At 33.8% G+C, this 22821-nt stretch overlaps 2 protein-coding genes, 6 non-coding genes and 1 pseudogene across 8 annotated transcripts; all 9 read left to right on the forward strand.

The window, feature by feature from the left end:
- Nucleotides 1–4716: 4716 nt before the first annotated feature.
- On the forward strand, nucleotides 4717–8911 carry LOC125859984 (4-hydroxy-tetrahydrodipicolinate synthase, chloroplastic-like). The gene is made up of 3 exons (XM_049539847.1): nucleotides 4717–4854; nucleotides 4957–5040; nucleotides 7890–8911. The coding sequence occupies exons 1-3, from the start codon at nucleotides 4793–4795 to the stop codon at nucleotides 8815–8817; spliced, it is 1074 nt and encodes a 357-aa protein (XP_049395804.1). The 5' UTR covers nucleotides 4717–4792; the 3' UTR covers nucleotides 8818–8911.
- A 3404-nt stretch (nucleotides 8912–12315) lies between these two features.
- On the forward strand, nucleotides 12316–12476 carry LOC125861069 (U1 spliceosomal RNA). The gene has a single exon (XR_007445936.1). It is a non-coding gene; the product is annotated as a U1 spliceosomal RNA (small nuclear RNA).
- An 855-nt stretch (nucleotides 12477–13331) lies between these two features.
- On the forward strand, nucleotides 13332–13492 carry LOC125861073 (U1 spliceosomal RNA). Its single transcript, XR_007445939.1, has one exon. It is a non-coding gene; the product is annotated as a U1 spliceosomal RNA (small nuclear RNA).
- A 1314-nt stretch (nucleotides 13493–14806) lies between these two features.
- On the forward strand, nucleotides 14807–14920 carry LOC125861083 (U5 spliceosomal RNA). The gene has a single exon (XR_007445947.1). It is a non-coding gene; the product is annotated as a U5 spliceosomal RNA (small nuclear RNA).
- A 1505-nt stretch (nucleotides 14921–16425) lies between these two features.
- On the forward strand, nucleotides 16426–16586 carry LOC125861070 (U1 spliceosomal RNA). Its single transcript, XR_007445937.1, has one exon. It is a non-coding gene; the product is annotated as a U1 spliceosomal RNA (small nuclear RNA).
- Nucleotides 16587–16759: 173 nt separating this feature from the next.
- LOC125861076 (U1 spliceosomal RNA) lies at nucleotides 16760–16915 on the forward strand. Its single transcript, XR_007445941.1, has one exon. It is a non-coding gene; the product is annotated as a U1 spliceosomal RNA (small nuclear RNA).
- A 1282-nt stretch (nucleotides 16916–18197) lies between these two features.
- LOC125861075 (U1 spliceosomal RNA) lies at nucleotides 18198–18322 on the forward strand (annotated as a pseudogene).
- A 464-nt stretch (nucleotides 18323–18786) lies between these two features.
- Nucleotides 18787–18901, forward strand: LOC125861084 (U5 spliceosomal RNA). The gene has a single exon (XR_007445948.1). It is a non-coding gene; the product is annotated as a U5 spliceosomal RNA (small nuclear RNA).
- Nucleotides 18902–20861: 1960 nt separating this feature from the next.
- LOC125859989 (uncharacterized) lies at nucleotides 20862–22247 on the forward strand. The gene is made up of 2 exons (XM_049539854.1): nucleotides 20862–21207; nucleotides 21737–22247. Exons 1-2 carry the CDS (start codon nucleotides 20930–20932, stop codon nucleotides 22224–22226), a joined length of 768 nt encoding a protein of 255 aa, XP_049395811.1. The 5' UTR covers nucleotides 20862–20929; the 3' UTR covers nucleotides 22227–22247.
- The last annotated feature ends 574 nt before the right edge of the window (nucleotides 22248–22821 follow it).

Genomic DNA, 22821 nt, shown 5'->3' on the forward strand with positions numbered 1-22821 from the left:
TGGGTTCCATGAGAGGGCCATTGACTTGTATTATACGTGTAATTGCATGTATTATTGATAATGTGGAATTGGGCATGTTTTCTGAAATGATTGGTGGATTGTACATTATGTTCTTATAGGTGAGGGATACAATGTTGTAAGTTAACTGGATATATCTAGTTGTGTATTAAATTGTGAAAGGTAGAGTCCCAATTTGGTTGTAGTATGGTAAGGGGGAACTAAGGGTCCCAATGCTATCTTTGTTAATTGCAATGTGGTCATGGGTATTATTGTGAGGTTTGGGGTGGTAACATAAGCGGATAGTAAGCCTCGATAGGCGTAATAAGGGGTCATAGGTTGAGTGGAGATGAGGGAAGCGTAAGGGTGCGACGTGAATGGTTGGTCGGTTGGTAGTAGTATATCAGGAACTTCCTTAGTGGATTGATTGATGGATTGGGTGTAATCACGAATGAAGTAAGTAAGGGATTAGAGGCAAGTGAATTAGTTGATGTTAATAATTCGGAAGAGTAAGGGTAGTCAAAGCGGAAGGGTAGAGGAACGATTAGTCTTATTGCATGTTTCACCAGTTGATTTCTTAGATTATGCGGTGGGTATTCGGGTTGATCGATGATGCCTACCAGTACGTGTGGTTGTACTGATACTACTCTTGCAATGCCTTTTTGGGGCATAGTCTGGTTGCAGGATCAATGCTGTTTCATAGGTGAAGACGAAGGCAATCCTCCAGCAACTTCTATTTTTCCTTCCGCATGATGAAAGCTGTGTTTTTTCATTATTATGCTTTACTTTGTACTCTTAGTAGCTCTTGTACCTGTTTAGACTAGATCCTTGGGGATTTAATTACTTTACAAGTCTGAACTCTGAGTCGCTTTAAACTCTTGTTTATTTTTATATTATACGAACCTCTTTTAATTGCCAATTTTCTTAATTTTCCGCAGGTTTTAATTATTGGAAATCTAGGGTTCTTCTACTTAGGTGTTAGAGTAGGTGCCCGCACGGCCCGGTGGAGTGGGTCGTGACATTTCTACACTGCTAGTGGTGAAGGTTATTATTTAGTGCAAGACGATCACCTTGATTGAAATTTCTTCCTCGACCACGACCACGGACACGATTGGGGCCACGACCTTTTCCATGCTTAGATTGGTGAAAATTTGCCACATTCACTTCAGGAAATGGCATAGAATCAGTAGGTCGAATTTCATGGTTTTTCATTAGTAAGTCATTATGTTGTTCAGCAAAAAGGAGATGTGAAATTAATTCTGAATATTTTTTAAATCCCATTTCTCGGTATTGTTGCTGCAGGAGCATACTCGAGGCAGGAAAAATGGAAAATGTTTTCTCTAGCATATCATGGTCAGTGATATTTTCTCCGCATAATTTTAATTGTGAGATGATTTTAAACATGGAAGAGTTATATTCACTGATAGATTTAAAATCTTGAAGTCTCAAATGGATTCAGTCATAACGTGCCTGTGGAAGGACGACCAACTTTAGGTGGTCATATCTATCTTTTAAATTTTTCCACAACACCAGAGGATCTTTAACAATGAGATATTCCATTTTTAAACCCTCATTAAGGTGATGGCTGAGAAATATCATTGCCTTGGCACAATTTTGATTTGATGCCTGATTTTTTTTTGAATGGTGTCTGCCAGATTCATCGCATCAAGATGAATTTCTGCATCTAGTACCCATGATAGATAGCCTTTTCCCAATATGTCTAAAGCACGAAATTCAAGTTCAGAAAGATTTGACATTATTTAAGAAAGGAAAATTTATACCTTCGAGGCTTTTAAAGTCTTTACTTGAACTGGCAGAGACTCATGCTAATAATGTGTTAAAAAAAACTAAAAATAACAAAACGAAAAGGAAGATAATATTGAGAGAATGTACTGTATTTTTCCTTCTTCGTTCGTATCATTTTAAATGAAGTAGCAAGCCTTTTTATAGGCAATGTAAATTGGGGAGTGAATGGCTGACAGAAGCCATCCACTAGTTTGCAGAAGATGTGCACAATTTTCACAATACACGCCAATACACATACTATCCACATACCATATTGCTGCATGCATAGCTAAATTAAGAGGAGGCTTCATAAAAGGAGATAGAACGAAGTACATTTCACCAAAATTATTCTTCACACATGATCTCCAGACGAATGGTGATAGTGATGTACAACAAATTCGTTCAAGTGATAATCCAACATATTTATTCACCAAATCTTTACTATCCTCAACTCTTGAGAAGATGGTACGCAAAATTGAAATGTGAAGACTTAACAATATAAATCATGGTCTTTATCAAGGGGAGTAGAATACCTGTTGTACTCTTTTTTCCTTAGTCTAGGTTTTGTCCCATTGAGTTTTCCTAGCAAGGTTTTTAATGAGGCAACAAGAAATGCGTATTTAAAGATATATGTACTCATTTTCCTTCCCTAAAGTTTCTTTACTTAGCATAGACATCAAGGGGGAGTGTTGTGAACGTGTGGATGCCACAATATGATATGTGGATAGTATATGTATTGGAGTGTTGAAATTGTAGAAATTGTGCACATCTTGTGCAAAGTAGTGGATGGCTTGTGTTAACCATTCACTGCCCAATTTACATTGCATGTAAAAGGGCTTGCTACTTCATTTAAAAAGATACGAACGAAGAAGGAAAAATACAGTACATTCTCTCAATATCATCTTCCTTTTAGTTTAGTTTTGTTACTTTTAGTTCTTTTATAACATGTTATATATTCTAATGGTTATTTAGATCTTACTTGGTCACACAATTGATAATATACGTTTACTTTTTACTAATTATAATTATTTTAACATACATCTAGCGCGAGATGTGATTAAGTGAAATTCATTTCTTTAAATGTTTATACACAATATAATCCGAATAAATGAGAACATATAATACAATTTTTTAAAATTTAATTATGAAATAATACATAAAGACAAAATAAGAATAAAATATGAAGGTAACGATGCAATTATACCAAATCGGTCGTTATATAAAATGAGTCTTTTTGTCATTAACTAAGGATGGATTTAAACGATACGATATAATTGAATTTAAGCAATAATCAAAACAAGGTGTTAAGGATGGATTCCTATGACGTGGGATCGACAATTGCTTACGTTCGCCGGAGCTATGATTTGGTGTTATTTGATTTATTATCTTGCTGATAACTACCTAAGGCCATGGGTTAGACGGGTTAAAAAAATTTAAAGTTTTTTTTGTAGGGTGGGGGATTGGGGTGAAGAGTGGGGTTAAGATTTTGATTTTGAAGTTTTTAATAATATTCCTACTATAATATGGGTATTCATAGTTATTTATATTATCTATTGGGTAACTCGTTTTTATCAATTTAAAATATGAATCGAGTCGAATATATTTTTACCATTTAAAATAAGAGGGTATTTAAATATCCATGTAATTACAATGTTAAAATATATTGTGCTGTCAAATTTAAGGGCGATTTAATGTATTTTCTCAAATTAGAAATCAATGAATAAAGTTTTGTAATAACCTAATTTGAACAAAGAACGGTATAAACTCAACGGAGAAGAGATTAAATTCATACATGAATAATCTTATTTAATCTTAGTTCAAGAGAAAATAATATTCATCCTATACTATTTATACTATTATATTAATTAAGATAAGATAAAACATAAATATCCTTAATTATATATTTATATTCGTTCTTTATTTTTTAATACCTTTTTGAAACCCTCTAAACTTTTGATGTCAAGTAGAAATTCTTACATATGCAATGAATACTTTTCGAATTTGCATTATTGTCCTCTTCTTGAGAATATTCCGAACTTGGATTTGAACCTTGCAAAAAAAAAAAAAAAANCCCCCCCCCCCCCCCCACCCCAGCCCTTTATCTGTTAGGTTATATTTTACTTATTTTCTTCGTCTCATTTTATGTAATATTATTTGACTTGATATTAACTTTTTATTTTAAAAAAATATTTATAATTTAAAATAATTTAGATATTTTTGTGATTATGAATTATTTCATTAAGAATATAAATAAAGTTATAAAGTTAAAATTATTTTTAATAATATTAAAATAATTTATTTTTTAAAATGAAAAGAAGAAGAAGAAGAAGTGCATGAAATGAAAAGAAAGGTGTATATATTTTGTTGAGACAATAATTAAGAAAAATAAAATGAGCGAAGTAAATTACTCCTTCTTTCTTATTTATATGTTGTTTTTACTAACTTGTATTTCAAAATCAATGCATAAATGACATTATTTTTTCTATTTAACCTTGAGAGTCATTTGCTTTGAAAATATAAATTTGACCAACATAAGAAAACTAAATAATGTAATTCATGTTTATTGATCAATTTATTTAATCAAAATAAATTAATTCATGCTCATTAATGGGGAAACCTCACTTCCAAATAACACAAAATAAGATTATAATGATAAACCTACCAATATATTTTTTTTTTGTTTGAAAAAAGCCAAAAGCTAAAATAGTGATAAGATGTGATTATGAGTGTTATTAAATGGTAAGATGAATACAAATTGTCAATTGGAAGGCATGTTCCTAAAGGGCCCATAACTAAATAGGATCAGAGAAAATTCAAAGGCTACAAAAACGTGCATGAGGTGACTGACTTTCATGATTGAGTTAAATGACAGAAATACCCTTAATCATCCCGCCAGAAAACCCTAAGCCTATTTCCTTATATTTTATAAAAACGTGTTGCTCCTCTTTTCTCTCTCGCCGTTGGCCATTTCTTTCTTTTCTCTCCGTTTACACATTTCCGATAGGGAGAAATGTCATCCTTAATTACAAATTGCTGCCATTTCTATGTTGAACGTGCCAGAACAACAAACAGGTATGTATGTTGCTCGACATCAACAAAGTTTTGTGCCTTATCGTCAAATGATGATCAAGTTCTTAATTTCTGTACTGTGAATTGATTATTGTTTGCTAACAGGAGAACTACAACATGGAAGTCACCAAGAGCAGCAGTAATTCCATGTATCCACCTCCCGATGCGCAGTAATGAAGTTAAAAATAGGTAATATCCACCTGCAGTTGATTTGGGATTAAATGTGATCTATGATATGAACAAGTTTTTTTTTTCCTTTTCCTTCAGTATTCTTACTGTTGTGCGATTGACTGGTTGAAGTGCACACTGGTTGAGGTGCATTATTGGATAATGCCACTTCCTTGTGTTTCTTGTTTGGGTATGCCAGACAATAGTACATGACATCTTGATTATTTTGTATAATTGGAATGTAGTGGTGAAATGGTTAGGAAAAACTATAGGTTGTTGCAGATGATAGAAGAAATAATGTAGTATATTCACCAATTTTACTTACGAAAATAAGTACAGTGAACATCAAAATTGACTTAATTGTAGTAGATAACACAATTTGTAGTTGGCAGATTCAAAGTTTGTAAACCATGTTGCTGTCACGATCCAAAAACACAAGTCAATTATTGGGATAGGTAAGCCAATCCCAATAATTTTATCGTTTCAATTTAATAAACCAATTGGAAAAGTAAGTGACAAGCAAAATATCAGAAACACAAAGTCTTTCACAATATGAAATGCAGAAAAAATGAAATACCATCCAAGATTGGTGTCATAACGACTTGTGTTTTTGGGTCATGACTATTTGATATTAGAGTAGGTAAAGATTTGTGACAATTCAAAATCGCGTGATAAAGAAATAACCAATCCATTTCTAGGATAGCATCAAAGTCTATCATATTTAAGACCTTCAAATTTGTTTGAGCATCATATCTCATCAAAGTAGTTACACAATCGATATACCACGATGGAATTCCCAACAAGAGTAGAAACATGTACATGCAAATAAAGTGACTCACATAACATATCCAGACTCGAAGCAATATGTTGAGCTTAGTTCAAATAGTATTGTAACCGATTGATGACAAACTGGAATAATACATGTGATAACATTAGATGAGCCTATGCTTCTGGCCTACTCAGAAAATCATAACACTGGGCACAACCGCTCTTAGACTATAAATATCCACGACCACCACCACGGTCGGAATGGAAACCACATTCGACTAATAAACATGTCATGTGCATTGATAAGCAAAAGATGTTTAGAAGGTTTAGGATGTTGAATCCTCTGACCTACACTAGTGACTTGAGTGTGATGGATATGAGTTTATAGTCAATTGTCATGTGAGGTTGCACAACCTTGGATTAGTAGAGTTGACTACACAACATTTCAGATGATTGGCTTTGCCAATCAATGGTGGAGGAATTATATTGATAGTAGGTCAGTTGGATCACCTCCACTTTCATGGGCTAAATTTACCAAGGTGTTTCTAGCATATTTTGTTCCACGCGGTTTGAGGGATTAGAGTAGGAGGGTATGTCAGTTATTGAGTATGAGACTAAATTTCATGCCTTGCTTAGGAACACTTCGATGATACTTCCCATCGAGAGTGAGAAGGTTTGTCAAATGATTGATTATTTCGATTTGCATGTGAGTTTATTAGGTTTTCGCTTCCGCGGTTCCATTTCAGAAAGTGATAGCTGTTGCCTAGGAGTTAAAAATGATTTAGCGTGAGGGTAAGAGGGCATGTCAGGCATGTGATTATGGTGGTGCTCCACCTAGGAGTCGAGGTTACTTAGGGAGGGGTTATCACCCTGTCTGACAAACCCATTCATGCCATTGTCTGAGATTATGTCGCACGTAGTACTTCCAGTTCAATACAAACTTCATAGTGCTCATCATCGTGACCTTTAGGCCGTGGAGGGCATTCAGGTTCCTCACATTAGCCTATGCCCCGTAGGGGTTGTTTAGAGTGTGGTGACACGGGACATTTCGTAATTGTCCCCAGACAGACATGGTGGTTTTCATGCTTTGACTTCTAAGGCTGCTCAACCTCCGATATGGGGAGGTGCACAAAGTGGTAGAGGTGGTTCTCATACGGAGAGAGGTGGATTCCATTCCGGTCGTGTGAAGTCTGAGGGCGATCATGCCTAGTGTAATGCATTTCCGAGTAGAGAAGAGCTTTAGATGTTGTTCTCACATTTATTATTCCAGTTTGTCATCGGTCGACTACAATATTATTTGATTCAGGCTCTACTTATTCTTATGTGTCTACATAATTTGCTTCGAGTTTGGACATGTTCTGTGAGTCGCTTGATTTGCCTATACATGTTTCTACTCCTGTTGGGGATTCCGTAGTGGTACATCGGTCTGTGTGTAGTTACTTTGATAGGATATGATACTTAAGCGAATTTGAAGGTCTTAGATATGGTAGACTTTGATGCTATCCATGGAATGGATTGGTTATCTCCTAATCACGCGATTTTGAACTGTCAAAACCTTTTTACCCACTCTAATACCAAATTGTCATGATCCAAAAATACAAGTCGTTATGACACCTATGTTCCCAACCGATAGGTTAGCCAAACCCAATAGTTTTATCAATTTAATAAATCAGAATAAGAGATTAGAAGGCAATGGTGGTTCCTTGATCATAGTTTTATCATCTATTTGTGCGTGTGATTTGATGAATTGTTCGCCTGTTTGACATGTTATTCCTAGCCTTGTAATGAGGTCAGTTTTAGATTTCATACAGTTAGTCTTCCGTGAATAAATAGTATTAGGAACTATCTAGTATATTGAATGCTTAGGTATTGTCAACAAAATGGGACATGCATTATCATCTTGTTCTGATGAGCTATTAGCAACAATCGATGATATGCATTGGAAATGATAAACATTTCCCTGTAGGTAGCAATCGATGATACATGCTTTCCGTTTAGTTAACACAAACAGCTAATAGGTGAATATCAGCATCAAGGAAATTTACAGGAGATACATGCAACCACAATGTTAACATAAATTCATTTAACCTTCTCTTATGCAGGACATTTGCCGAGGACATAAAAAAACTTCGATTGATTACTGCAATTAAAACCCCATATCTACCAGATGGAAGATTCGATCTTGAGGCTTATGACGCCTTAGTAAATTTGCAAATTGAAAATGGTGTTGAGGGTGTGATTGTTGGTGGCACTACAGGTGAAGGTCAATTGATGAGCTGGGATGAACACATCATGCTCATTGGTCATACCATCAATTGTTTTGGTGGATCAATTAAAGTCATTGGAAACACAGGAAGCAACTCCACGAGGGAAGCAATCCATGCGACAGAACAAGGATTTGCTGTAGGTATGCATGCAGCTCTTCACATTAATCCTTACTATGGGAAGACCTCCATAGAGGGTTTGATTTCTCACTTTGACAGTGTGCTCCCTATGGGCCCTACTATCATTTACAATGTGCCATCACGAACTGGTCAAGACATTCCCCCTCATGTAATCCAGACATTAGCAAAGAGCCCTAACCTTGCTGGTGTCAAAGAGTGTGTAGGAAATGATAGAGTGGAGCAGTATACAAGTAATGGGTTGGTTGTGTGGAGTGGGAATGATGATGAATGCCATGACTCAAGGTGGCATCATGGTGCTACGGGAGTTATTTCTGTCACCAGCAACTTGGTTCCTGGTCTTATGCGTGAACTAATGTTTGGAGGAAATAACCCTGTTTTGAACTCAAAGCTAATGCCCTTGGTTGAATGGTTGTTTCATGAGCCAAACCCCATTGCTCTGAATACAGCTTTAGCTCAACTTGGGGTTGTGAGGCCTGTTTTTCGCCTTCCCTATGTTCCACTTACAAAGGCAAAGAGAGAGGAGTTTGTGAAGATTGTTGAGAAAATTGGACGGGAAAACTTTGTTGGGGAAAGAGATGTCCAAGTTTTGGATGATAATGATTTTTTTTTGGTTGGTAGGTATTAGTTTTTCTCCAATTGGTATTGAGAAGTAAGTTTTTGTTGTTAGCGGCTTAATTTGAAAAATTTCTTGACATGAAGGTATCTTCTTTATGTTATTTTTTACACGCATTCTTCTTGTTTGCTTTTCTCTTTTGGGAGGCATGTACATTGTAGCTGTTAGTTTCTGGACTGGATCATTTTCTTCTGTTTTCTCTGTTTACGGACTAGATCCTGGTTAATCTTCTTCTGCCTTGGCATGTTGTGGTTTATTGGTCAACTTTCTCCGAAGTACTTTATATAGATGAAGAGAAGAGTTACTATAATTTGTTTTAGAGGGTTGCAGTATATGGTTTACTTTTGCAACATCAGCAGAATCTGCCTTATCACAGTGCAAATAATTATGGTCACTTAACTTCAGCTACTCAATTATAAGCAAGTTTCTGTATAGAGCTGGGAACATGAGTATACTATAGTATCGTTAATTTTCTTCTACTTATTGCTTTAAGATATACATAAGATTAGCTCATGTGCCTAAAAAGATTCATAAAATATGTGACTTTAGTTCATGACTATAGCTGGCAAGATTTTGCTGTTATATAGTCGTGTGATCATCATGATTCCTCTTTAGTTTTGCGTCTTCTTGTATTAGTATTGACATGTTTATTAGTCTAATCCATCCCCGTTTAGGGACATTTTGGAGTATAATGCTGGTCTTCCAAACATCTGCATATAATTGAGGCATTGTAGAAAACATCATATTCCTTTTGAAATTACATATGTTATCCATTGTATTGAGGAGCCGAGGATCATACACTATTGCTCCCACTACCTGAATTCATCATATTAAGCAAGGATCATACCATCCTAGTATTAGTCTTATCAAGTTACTATAGTTGGTCATCTATGAGAAGGATGAAACAGAGAAAGGACTGAAATCAAAAGAAGAAAATGCTACTTTTAAACAAAATTTTCTAGCAATAGCCAATAGTCTCTCCATTTACCATAAGGAAAAGAAAAAGACGAAGTTGCATTGCCTGATAGATTTTGTGAATAGCATTGTGGATTTGGCTGCCCTCACTATGATAATGATGTTAACAACATAAACATTGGTTGAACCAGAGTTGACGGATAGATGGTGACAAGAACATGCTCTTTCAAGTTTTGTATAATTGGTGAATATTTGAAGGAATTAACTACAAATTTGAAATATAAATGTCTTTAAAGATGAGGGAAAGCACTTGGTTTATTCTTTCTAAACAAGAGGGGTTTGAGGAAGGAAGCATGTAATTTATTCTCCTAAAGTCAATTAACTTGCACATACTGTCACATTGGTTCACTTTAGGAAGGAAAGTATTTACTCATGGTAATGTGGTGACGTATAAAGAACTTACTCAAGAAAGTGCCACCAAAATTGTAGTGTCGATTGGGTGGTTTTGGCCATTATAGGAGTAATAAGCATAGGTATAGGCTGAATTAGAGCAGTACCATCCCTAATTCAACGAGCTCTGCCATGTGTGTGATTTCAGAAGAAACAATCACAGACTTTGAAGCTTTAATGGAGCAAGGTAATAAATATACTACTCCCTCTTGATATCTCCTTCAACACTGTTAATTAGCTGTTCCTGACCCCTTTCATTTTAAGCAGTTGATGAAGCACTCAAAACTACTTTTCAGGTTTGTGTTCTAACGTTCTTCCCTTTTTCTGACTTTTTTTCTCTCTGAACTGCCCCTTAATGCTATGTAGAGTTCAATTTCCTGTACTTTCTTCTCATGCTTACGCCTGTATTACTATATCTTAATTCAGCTCTGTTCTTAGGCATTTTAGCTGTCAGTTGAGACTAGTCATACTTAAACGATGTTAACCTGATAACTGATTCACCATCTAGCCTTGTGATGGTTCTGAAACTCTATTTGACTTTAATCTGCATTCCTTTCCATTTCAGCTTCTGTAATCCTGTAAACAATAGTTTATCCGTTTTATATCGTTAATTAGAATTCTAATATTGGTTCCAGTATTTTTCCTATTAAAAAGTAAAAAAGAATAAGCAAATGAATGAAGCATTTCATATGTTCTCATGGATTTTTAAGCCAGTTAGTGCAGATTACCCCTGTACTCGCTGCTCCTTTGTGGCACGTAATGTATACTTTTACTGCTTCTTTGTGACATGTTTGCAGACTTCCTTACATTTTTCTTTCATTTCGTTCATAGGGCTTAACAACCCAACTGATTTCTGTCATTATTGCTCTTAACATTTACATTTCTTTTTGGAAAAAGGATTAAAGTGAAAGAAACTAATAGACTTATCAAAACAGAAGAAAGTTAAAGAAACCAAGAAAGCCTCGTCATCCCGAAAAGTTTTCTAATGCCCATTCATTGAATTAGAGAAGCTTTTTTTGTTTTTTTTTTTAAAAAATATATTGAGGAAAATTACTATGCTTATATCTTATTTGGTGAAAGCATGAGTTCTCTTTGAGAATTGATGATCTGTTAGCATTCGGTGAGGTTTGTTGCATTTGGGACTAGACGATTCTGGAATATTGCGTTGCCAGAGTAATAGTAGCTACATTAGTCTCTAGAAAATATACAATATCCAAATAGAACACTAAAACTGAGTCCAATAGATGTTTTACATGGGATGTTTTGTGATCATGAATTGTTACCTACTGAGGCTTGGTTGTCCAAACAAAGAGCTGTAGATGAATATGAAAATAGCTTAATAATGCTGACCACTTTATTTCTTGACATCATCGTATGGGCTGGTATCTAAGATTCATGTCATAACTGTCATTGTGTGTGACTATTCTTAGTTCAGCTAAAGCTTTGAAGTGTGATAGAATCAGTTGAAATTAGATTGGTCACTCATTAAGTTTGAAATTTTGCCTTCCATGTATGGAATAAGATGGTCAGGTGTATTTGATACTTTTTTTTTTCTCCAAATGTTTCAGTTGCTTGATTCTTTGATGTTAAGGGTCCTAAATGAGATAGATGATATTTTGGCAGTGAGCATTATGGAATCTTGTTATTGCTGTTAAGCAATCAGGTTTAGCCTATGTTGCTTGTACTCTTTAGAAATGTTGACGGATGCGTGTGGGGTGTATAAGTAATTGAGCAAGATGAAGCAAAAGATTGTTTGGTTAAGAAAGATGAAACATAGAAAGGATTGAAAATCAAAAGAAGAATATGCTACTTTTAAACAAAATTTTCTTCCAATAAGTCTCTCCATTTACCATAAGAATAAAGAAAAAAAACAAAATTGCATGGGTTGAATGGTTCTTTCATGAGCCAAACCCCATTGCCATGGATAGAGCTTTAGCTCAACTCGGAGTTGTGAGGCCTGTCTTTTGCCTTCCATATGTTCCATTTACAAAGGCAAAGAGAGATGAATTAGTCATCCTGTTTGTTGTCTATGTGGTGCTATAAATGAAAAAATATAATCAAGGGTAACATGTCCCTCATCGACTGGAACAAAGGGATAAAGGGATTAAAATTGGTATAAGAAAAAAGGTATGAGCTCCAAGAAACATACTTACCTGGACGGGGTCAATGGGTGATCAATAAGGCCCATGGCCTAGGTTGGTGACCTCCATTGCACTTTGGAGGGGTGCCCGCCTAAGGTCGGCCAAAGTGGTCGAGCCTACGTCATAATTTGTTGCAGCGGGGGCCTGCGTTCGCGCGGCCCCTACCCAATTCTAAAACAAAATTTTAACATATTTCACCTTGTTATAGAAGTAAACTTCCAGTGAATAATGTCATTAAACTTGGACAAACTCATTGAGTCCAGCATTCTTGCTGTAGCTTATAGATACACAAAAGATGAAAAACTATAAGCCATTTTATTTATGGAAAACACTTTGCAGATTGTTTGTGTATGAGTTGTTGAATAATGGGACATTAGCAAGTTTCCTTTTTGGTGATCTAACATTGACATATACGGAATCAGAGGGCTCATGTAGCTTGGGATAGCCAGGGGACTCTTGTATTTGCACGGGTGCTCGTGTAGCACACGAATCATCCATTATGACGTAACGCCTAAAGAACATATACACTTCTTGATGATCCAAGAATATCAGATTTTGGATTAGCAAAGTTACTGAAGATGGATCAACCCGAGACTCAAACAGCGATAATTGACAAGAGGAACGAAAGGATATGTTGCACCATAATGGTTTCGGAACATACCAATCAAGCTTTTTGTGTTCTACTCCTAGAAATCATTTTATGTAGGAGAAATGTGGACCTTGGTGAAGAAAGAGCAAAATGGAAGTTACATGATTTGCTCATATACCAGGGTTCATAAGATTTTATTATTTTGTTAAAACTTTTCCAAGAGTGGCATTTTTTCTCCTAAGAGATCCGAAAAAGATTTGTTTATTGTGCATATTAAGTGCTTTTAAGAGAGCTGTAAAGATGTGTTTGTTGTTTATGTGGTGCTATAAGTTGAAAAAATAAAATCAAGGGCAAAATGTCCCTCATCGACTGAAATGAAGGAAAACAGAATCTGGATGGATATAAAAGGATAGGAAGGAGCCACATGAAACATACTTACCTGGACGGAGTCAATGGGCGTTCAATAAGACCCGTGGCCTAGGCTGTTGATTTCCATTGCACTTTGGAAGGGCGCTTGCCTAAGATCGGTCCAAGTGGTTGAGTCTATGTCATAATTTGTGATAGTGGGGGTCTACATTCGCGCGGCCCCTTCCCAATTCTTAAAACAAAATTTAATTGAGATTTTAGTTTGTTGAAAATAGAATGCAGGCCCTTCACTTGAAAGTAGTCCAAGCCCTTCACTTGAAAGTAGTCCAGTTGTGCGCTTAATTTTTATTTTATTTTTTAGAGGTAATTATACTAGTGACAATTACATGTTAGTACTCATCTAATGGTAAAATTTTTAGCATTCTTTGTTAATATGCATATTTATTGCTGCTAAAAACTTTTCTTGTTGTAGTGTTTCCTTCTCAACTTTCAACTGAAATTACGAGTTCGGCAAAACACAAGTAGTGTTGGCTTAAACCCTATCCACTCCACTTTCTGTTGGTTTCAAAATCTTAGCTCGAGACTAGGGATGGCAATGGGGTGGGGGCAAATGCGTGACAAGGTGGGTTTAAGGCTATGTGAGGCGGGATGAGTTTAAGGTTGGCGGGGCGGGTTGAAGTGTGTTGTTTAAAACTAATGCGGGCCGAGGCGGTTGTGGGTGTGTGATTTTATGCAGGTTCAAACTTAATTTTAACTTTTTACATGTTTTAAGAGTGACTGAACATTATTTATTTAGATAATTTCTTTAAAGCTACTAAAATATTCAAGATAGTAAAGGAAAATAGTTCAATAAAAAATAATACGATTTCTTACATGTTTCCCAATTGATCTCTAACAAATAAATTTTTAAGTAATTATCTATTAAATTAATATAACTTGATGAAAAATGAATTTATTTTTATGAATTTTATATCAAACTTAAATAGAAAAAAAGAATTATGTGGGGCGCGGGGCGGATCTATGCGGGGCAGGTTGAAAATGAAAAAAATTGTTATGCAAGATAGAGCGGGATGGGTTAAAAATTTTGCGGATTAAGCTCAACCCATCCCGCCCATCTACTCGAGACACAACGTTCCTTATATTACTCAATGCCATTACAACTCCAACTTAAAGTAACCACAAAAGAGGCAAACCTAAGCCTTCACCGAAAAATCACACCGCATATATAATGTTAAAATTTTTTATTATTATTGAATCCTCTTGCCTTTTTGTGTGTACTTTTTTCTATTTTTGAATTTCATTAGTAAAAATTCTGACTTCGTGCACAATTCAAGTATATTCATGATACTGGCCAAAATATTCTATGTGACATTTCATCGATCAGCTTGTGACCATATATTCAAAATCATCAAGAAACATGATTATTTTTGTTCATATAGATATTAAAGGAGTGAGGCGAGTACCACACGTTGAATAATAAGTAAATACAAACTTTGTCGTAATATAAAACAAACACATAAATTCGTAGCAAAACTTACGCTGCCACGCAGTGAGCACAAAGCGAACTATTCTTTCGCCTTTTACTAAAGAATACCGTGCGCGCTGCAATTAGTGGCATACGTCAATTTTTGGAGGGGTTCTCTTTTTGAGTACCCCAATAAATCTAGTTTCAACAATTTTTTATTTTTGTTCTTACAAGAGTGTTATTCTTATTTTGAAGGTATGGAAATTCTTTTATATAGATTTAAAATTGCAGAATGTTTCTTGGAAATGCTTTGGTTGATTTGAAGTCGAAATTTTATATAGATATATAATTTGAATTTTCTTTAACTATATATTTTTTTCATAAATATGAAAATTCTTCAACTTATGAAAACAGAGGGGTGTTTCAAATTAACATTCGATTTGATTTTAATTTATGAAAAAGTAGAAGCCGGATTATTTACAAGTATGTAACACATGAAAATATGTGAAGTTGTAGAGGAGGATATCAGCTCATATTTAGTAGAAGTAAAGATTGGATCAACTCTACCTGAGAGGGACAGTGTGATGGAACAAAAGTTACCTATGTTTGACAACCAATTGTAGGGATGGCAATAGAGCGGGGAGGTTTATCTTATGCGGGGCAGGGCGGGTATGACTTTATGCGGGTGCGGTCCGGGGCGGGTTGAAACTTCTTTTAAGGAAGGTAAGGCGGGTGCGGAGCGGGTGTGGGTGCGGGTTGTGAAAATTGCAACTCCCTCTCAATATATGCTCGCCACTTTCTTTTGCTTCAAGTTTTTGGTGGAGTTCACTTTACAAAACTTAACATTGTTTTATATAACCAATAAAAAACAAAACATTGTTTTATATTTTCATTGATATCAATCATTTATTTAGTTCTCAATGAGATGTTCTACAAGATTTCAGCTACTCAACTTCACTTAGTTTTTAATAGTGAGAAAAATATTCATAAGTTAGTCCAGGCTTCTCTCTTTAGCTACTGTATCACTGTTTTTTTTTCAAATATTTTGACACTTAAGCTACACTATATTTTTTTGGAAACACTTAAGCTACACTATAATGAAGCCTTATAATTTTCTTGAAATTGTATTATTTTGTGTTTGACAAAAAAAAAAATTTAGAAACTAAATGAAACATAAGCTTGACCCACAGATTCACTAACGTCCTTTCTATCAAACAAGAAAAAATATTTATTTCCCCAACTACATGATTGAGACAATGATCTCTCTATATATGTATATGCTAGTAGGAAATAGTATAATAGTTACAAGTTTATTTATTTAGCAGAAAAATAAAAAAAAAATTTATGAATTTTATTTGTTAAGTGAAATTCAATTAAGAAAAAAAAAAACTATGCGGCATGGAGTGGAGCGGGTCTATGTGGGGCTGATTGAAAACACAATTTTTTGTTATGTGGAGCGGGGCAGATTGAAAACACAATTTTTTGCTATGTGGGAGGGAGCGGGAAGGGTTAGTATGTTTGCGGGTCTATGTGGGTTTGCCATGGATACAGCTTTAGCTCAACTCGGGAGTTGTCTATGTGGTGCTATAAATGAAAAAAAATATAATCAAGGGTAACATGTCCCTCATCGGCTGAAACAAAGGAATAAAGGGATTAAAATGGGTATAAGAAAAAAGGTATGAGCTACAAGAAACATACTTACCTGGACGGGATTAATGGGTGATCAATAAGGCCTATGGCCTAGGTTGGTGACCTCCATTGCACTTTGGAGGGGTGTTCGCTTAAGGTCGACCCAAGTGGATGAGCCTACATCATAATTTGTTGCAGCGGGGGCCTGTGTTCGTGCGGCCCCTACCCGATTCTAAAACAAAATTTTTTCAAAGTGGCATTTTTTCTCTTCAGAGATCCTAGAAGATTTGTTTATTGTGCATATTAAGTGCTATAAATTAAAGGAAAAAAAAACATGAAATCAAACAGAAAGTGGAGGTATTTTTGTTATGAAATACGAATACAGGAGAAAACAAGGGCAACCTCACCGGTTGATACAATTAATGAGCGATCAACAAGGCCCATGACCTAGGTTGGTGACCTTTATTGTATTGCTGGGGCGCTTGCCTCAGGTTGACCCAAGTAGTAGAGCCTATGTTATAATTTGTGGCAGTGTGGGACTCTATTCAATCCATGTGGCCCCTACCCAATTCTTAAACATTTTTTTCTTATTTCTGGTTACTAATACATGGTGTCTGCTAAACTTGGGGTTCAATTATAAAAATTGAACATGTTTTTATTGGTTTAGTTTTTGTATTCACAAAGTGATTTATATGTATTGTAAGAGCAAAGAACAATTAATCAATTGCTTCAGACTCAGCTAATGTCGTTAACCTGAGATATCGAGTAAAGGCCCTATAACACATGAATTTTGACATCCATTGTCCCTAAAATATTTTTTTTAAGGTCATTTTTGTTCCTGGTTCGTAGTAGTTCTTGGCTAACATAACGTTATTTTTCCATGAGTATGTCATTGTTCTTTTAAGAGAGCTGTAAAGATGTGTTTGTTGTTTATGTGGTGTTATAAGTTGAAAAAATAAATCAAGGGCAAAATGTCCCTCATCGACTGAAATGAAGGAAAACAGAATCTGGATGGATATAAAAGGATAGGAAGGACCCACATGAAACATACTTACCTGGACTGGGTGAATGGGCAATCAATAAGGGGTCGTTTGGTGTAATGGATAAGGGAAGTAAATCCCGCGATAAATTTTAAGTACCCTTTATTTCCTTATTTGGTTGGAAAACTTGGGATAACTTATCCCAAGATTATGTATTAGTACCGGGATAAGTTATCCCTCACATTGGGTGGTATAGTAATCCCGGGATAACTTATCCCGAAATAAAATAGGTAAATGACAAAATATATTCCTTTAAATTCTTTTTATACATCATTTTTCACATTTATTTATATTTACATTATTTTTAATATCATGTTTAATAATATTTACTACTTCTTATTTTTATGATAATTAAAAAATTACACTATATTAATATAATTTTTATTTGATTAATTCTTATGTTTATTTTATTTTGATTTCTCATAAATTTTCTTCTCTTTAACAAACTAAAGAGGGAAGTTCTATTTTTAAGCTAAATAAAAAAAAGTTATATTTTTAAATACACATGGTACTTATCATGCGAATACATAAACAAAAATATTTATGTTAAATAAAATAAAAGTTTTATTTAAAAAAATAAATAACTAAAGCTCGCAAAGAAAATTTAAAAAATTAAATAAAGTGAAGGGTAATTTTGTAAACAAACAACTTGTTTTTAAAATTTATCAATATATATTATTTTGAATACAACATACCAAACACTCAATAAGAAATAATCCTAGCACAACTTATCCCATCATAACTAATCCTAACATAACTTATCCCATCATAACTCATTTCAAACCAAACGACCCCTAAGACTCATGGCCTAGGCTGATGACTTCCATTGCACTTTGGAAGGGTGCCCGCCTAAGGTCGGACCAAGTGATCTAGCCTATGTCATAATTTGTGATAGTGGGGCATGCGTTCGCGTGGCCCCTTCCCAATTCTTCAATAAAATTTAATTGAGATTCTAGTTTGTTGAAAACAGAATATAGACCCTTCACTTGAAAAATATATATATATATTTATAGGTAATTATACTAGTGATAATTACATGTTAGTACTCTTTGTATTGATAAAAGTCTTAGCATTTTTTGTTAATGTGTATATTTATTGCCGCTAATTTTTTTTATTTTTTTATGTAGTCGTTCCTTCTCAACCTTCAGATGAAATTGCGAGTTCGGCATTACTCAATGCCATTACAACACCAACTTAAAGTAACCACAAAAGAGGCAAAGCTGAGCCTTCACCAAACAATCACACAGCATATATAATGTTAAAAATTAGTTTTCGTTCATACAGATATTAAAGGAGTGAGGCAAGTACCACACCGTCGAATAATAAGTAAATATAAACTTTGTTGTAATATAAAACAAACACATCAAACCGTACCAAAACTTACGCAGCCACACAGTGAGCACAGAGCGAACTATTCTTTCGCCTTTTACTAAAGAATACCGTGTGTGCGCTGTAATTAGTGGCGTATATTTTTGGAGGGGTTTTCTCTTTTCTGAGTACCCCAACAATTCTAGTTTCAACTGTTTTTTATTTTTGTCCTTACAGGAGTGTTCTTATTTTTGAGGTGTAGGAATATTCTTTTGTATAGATTTAAAATTGCAGAATGATTTTTGGAAATGATTTGATTTCAATTCAAGTTGAAATTTTATTTAGATATATAATTTGGAATTCCTTTAATTATATTTTTTTCTCATAAATATAAAAATTCTTCAATTTATGAAAATATGGGTGTGTTTTAAATTAACATTCGATTTGGTTTTAAATTTAAAAACAGTAGAAGCCGGATTAATTATGAGAGTATGTAACACTGAAAATATGTGAAGTTGTAGAGGAGGATATTAGTTCACAAGTAGTAGAAGTACAGATTGGATCAACTCTACCTGAGTATGGCTATTCAGGAATTAGAGGGGCATGGAACAAAAGGTTACCTATGTTTGACAACCAATTGTGTGCCAAAAATGTTCTATCATTAAAGCTTGATTTTGAATTTTGGCGTGCTGCAAATGTAAATTGTTTTGAGTGAATAATATATTGAAAGATTTGAAACATCGAGCGAAGCTCATATATAAAATTTGAGAGTGTTAAGAGGAGATTTTGAGTTGGTTAGAATTGTCAGACTCCATTATCCATTAAAGCTTCTTCAAAGCTTGATTTTGACGTGCCGCAAAGGTAAATTGTTATTTTCTTCCACTATCAGTATCATATAGGATTGACTTTCTTAAAAATAAAAAGAAATAACTAAGAAACAATTAAGAGAAAAATATTGAAGTCACAATTTATTTTTATTTTTGGTTTTCCACTCGGTGTCCGGAGCCCATATAGGAGCACTAATTAAATCTAGATCGCGCACTGCAGGGCCCATTCGGGGGTGACGCTCCCAACAAGATTTTCTCCATACTCAGGACTCGAACCCGAGATCTCTGGTTAAGGGTGAAACACTCCTATCAGTGCACCACAACCCATGTTGGTTACAATCTTATTTATTAAACTCTAAATTAGTAGAAATTATATTCTTATATTTTTAAAAATTAAAATATTGAGGAATTGAAACATACCTCAATGATACCACAACAATATGTAGATATATCGTAATGGTATAATGGATGATTGAATAATCTTATCGAAAGACTGAAGCAAACCTCAAAGAAAACATTGTTCAGTTACTCATTGATACCGCCAGAATATATTGTACGTTGATGGTATCAAGGAGGAAGAAACAGTCCTTCAATGAAGACATTGCTCAATTACTCTTTGACATCACCAAAGTGTATCCATATAATGTAATAGCATCGAAGAGGAAAAAAAGGGTGGGCGCTGATATCAACATGACGTCAGCGTGCAAAATAAATTATTATATATCATTTTAAAATAAAAAGAGGATATGAAAGTAACGATACATTTAAAAGTAAATATTTTACTTTTTGGGAGTTCTATTCCTAACAGGTTGGGCATTAGATAATATTCCACAAATAGAAAGTGCTAGGAAATACCCGAGTATGCACCATCCCAAATGAATTATTACTTTCTAAAAGAAAATTAAGATACTTAAATTAAATGATACGAAGAAGATATTGTTTTTTTAAAACATAAGTCAAGTTTTATATTTTTTATTTTCTTAGAAAATGAATTGTTATAATTATTTTCTCAACAAAAGGTAAGAAACTTAAAATGAATTATTATCAAAATATCCTTTAATCTTGCGGCGTTAAGTATTTTATATGAAAAGTCAAAATTAAAGAGCTATCGAAAAAAAGAAACGATCTTCGTTTTGAAATAGACTAAAAAGGAAAGTTAAACAAGACAAATGAAAATAGAGAATTTTTTTTCCGTATAATTGACTAACAAATGTAATTCATTATTTTTGACCGACCTGTTAAATGTGTAACTTTCCCTACATTTAAAGGAAAAGTCTTGGGAGATTTTTTTGTAAAACAATATCTGATTTTTGAAGTGAGAAAAAATGAACCACAAATAAAAACCATCACAATAAAAGAGACAAAAAAGATGCAGCTAGGAAAATCATTCTTCTATGGCTAATAACATTTCTATCAGTCTCCCAAAATTCAATCAAACTCTAATATCTTTTACTAACATATCTTCACTCTCTAATTTTCCATACTCAAAGGTTCATTTCCATAACCAATTATATTATCATCAATTCAAGAAGACCAATTACACTTCACCATCATCATATAGTTATCGCCTTTTTTCTCGAAGGAGTTTTGTGGAGGACGAAGATGATCATAAATCGAAAAACTATAGTTTCCAAGAAGCTGTGGCGCTTTTTAATAGCAGAGATTATTACAGGTAAAAATAACATTAATTTCTTTTGAGGTTACTCTTTAAAATCATGTTTTAAGTTCAGTAGATTAATATCTTGTTTGCTCAAACTTCTAAAATCAATTTATTTTGGAAAGCATTTTTTAATAAAGTACTTTGGTAAAGTCATTTGTATATGTAAGACAGTTTTGAGAAAAAAAATTATTTGGTCAATCTTTATAAAAGTAAGTTATAAATGTATTTTTTCAAAAAAGTAATTTTGGAAAAAAATACTTTTTTACTTTTGGAAAACAGTTTTTGTTACTCCCCTCATTTTTTTTTTACTTATTTGACCTCTCAAAAATTTAGCCAATAAATTTCGTGGTCATTGAAAGCAGTTTAAACATTTTTTCTTTTACGACAGATAAATTTAGTCTACTGGGCAAACGGGAACAAAATTTAAATTCTTATAAAAAATTGAATTTTATGCAAATAACCCCAATGTCAATCCGTTTATAGTAGTTAGGAGGATTAAACATGTTACTAAAATATGAATTTATTTTGCCACCTCTGACAGATGTCACGATGTTCTTGAAGCCCTTTGGAACGAATCCCAAGAGCCGATTCGAACTCTACTCCACGGAATTCTTCAATGTGCAGTAGGATTCCATCACTTATTCAACAAAAATCACAAAGGAGCAATGATGGAATTGGGAGAAGGATTATGTAAGCTTAGAAAATTCAACTTTGAAAATGGACCATTTTATGAGTTTGAAAAAGAAATTTCACAAGTTTTGGATTTCATCTATAGAACACAAATAGAAGTTGCTGCTTGTGGTGATGATATTTGTGTAACTATGGATCAATCACAAAGATCATATCAACTTCTTGGTGGCTTTGCAGCAGGACAGCAACTTTATAGCTTGGTTAGTGATAATTACCAAGATGATTATTGCTATCTTGTTTTCTCATATGGGAAATATCATGAAAATGTAGAACAACTTAGGATAAAACTTCCAACTATTGATGCTTCTGAAGAAAATCTTAAGGAGTTGGAGTATAATTGACACAAACAATTTTCGTCTGACCAAAGTTATTCAGCATTTGTGTGAATGAAAAGCGTACCGCCCGTTGTGCAGCTATATATGGATTTATGATTAATTTAATTTCATGAAACATCAAATAGTTGAAATATTTTTACATATTTGTCTTGTATTATTTTTATGTTGTATTGATATATTAATATATTTTTCATATTAACAATTTGTTAAAAATATTTCACATGAAAAGTAAAAATATCATAAGATTAAATGACATGTTAATATATTTTGCATTTATTTTTTTTCAAATTCAAAAGATTCAACATATTCTTTACATTCTTAAATTTGTGTCAAACGATAATAAAAAAGTAATTTAAAATAGAGTCAATATAAACTAATGTCATATAATAATAGAAACATGTTCATGATATATACATTTTTTATTAATCATTGGAAATAATTAATCACAAATACTGAATCAGTTACTTTTAAACTTTCGAAAAAGAAAATAATAATTTAATTTTTTATCAATGATTATATATCGAGGAACTTATCAATTTTTCTAGTATTCTATTATAGTAATTATTGCATAAATTCCTTTTATGACTATTATAAAATTTAT

The sequence above is a fragment of the Solanum stenotomum genome, chromosome 3 (assembly GCF_019186545.1).
Source record: "Solanum stenotomum isolate F172 chromosome 3, ASM1918654v1, whole genome shotgun sequence".
NCBI classification, from domain to species: Eukaryota; Viridiplantae; Streptophyta; class Magnoliopsida; order Solanales; family Solanaceae; genus Solanum; species Solanum stenotomum.

What these genes read in the sequence shown, in the direction of transcription:
- LOC125859984 (XM_049539847.1), top strand. Translation starts at nt 4,793, where the DNA reads ATGTCATCCTTAATTACAAATTGCTGCCATTTCTATGTTGAACGTGCC. An exon ending in CGTGCCAGAACAACAAACAG is followed by an intron (nt 4,855 to 4,956) that starts GTATGTATGTTG and finishes GTTTGCTAACAG; the next exon opens with GAGAACTACAACATGGAAGT. An exon ending in AGTAATGAAGTTAAAAATAG is followed by an intron (nt 5,041 to 7,889) that starts GTAATATCCACC and finishes TCTCTTATGCAG; the next exon opens with GACATTTGCCGAGGACATAA.
- LOC125859989 (XM_049539854.1), top strand. Translation starts at nt 20,930, where the DNA reads ATGGCTAATAACATTTCTATCAGTCTCCCAAAATTCAATCAAACTCTA. An exon ending in AATAGCAGAGATTATTACAG is followed by an intron (nt 21,208 to 21,736) that starts GTAAAAATAACA and finishes CACCTCTGACAG; the next exon opens with ATGTCACGATGTTCTTGAAG.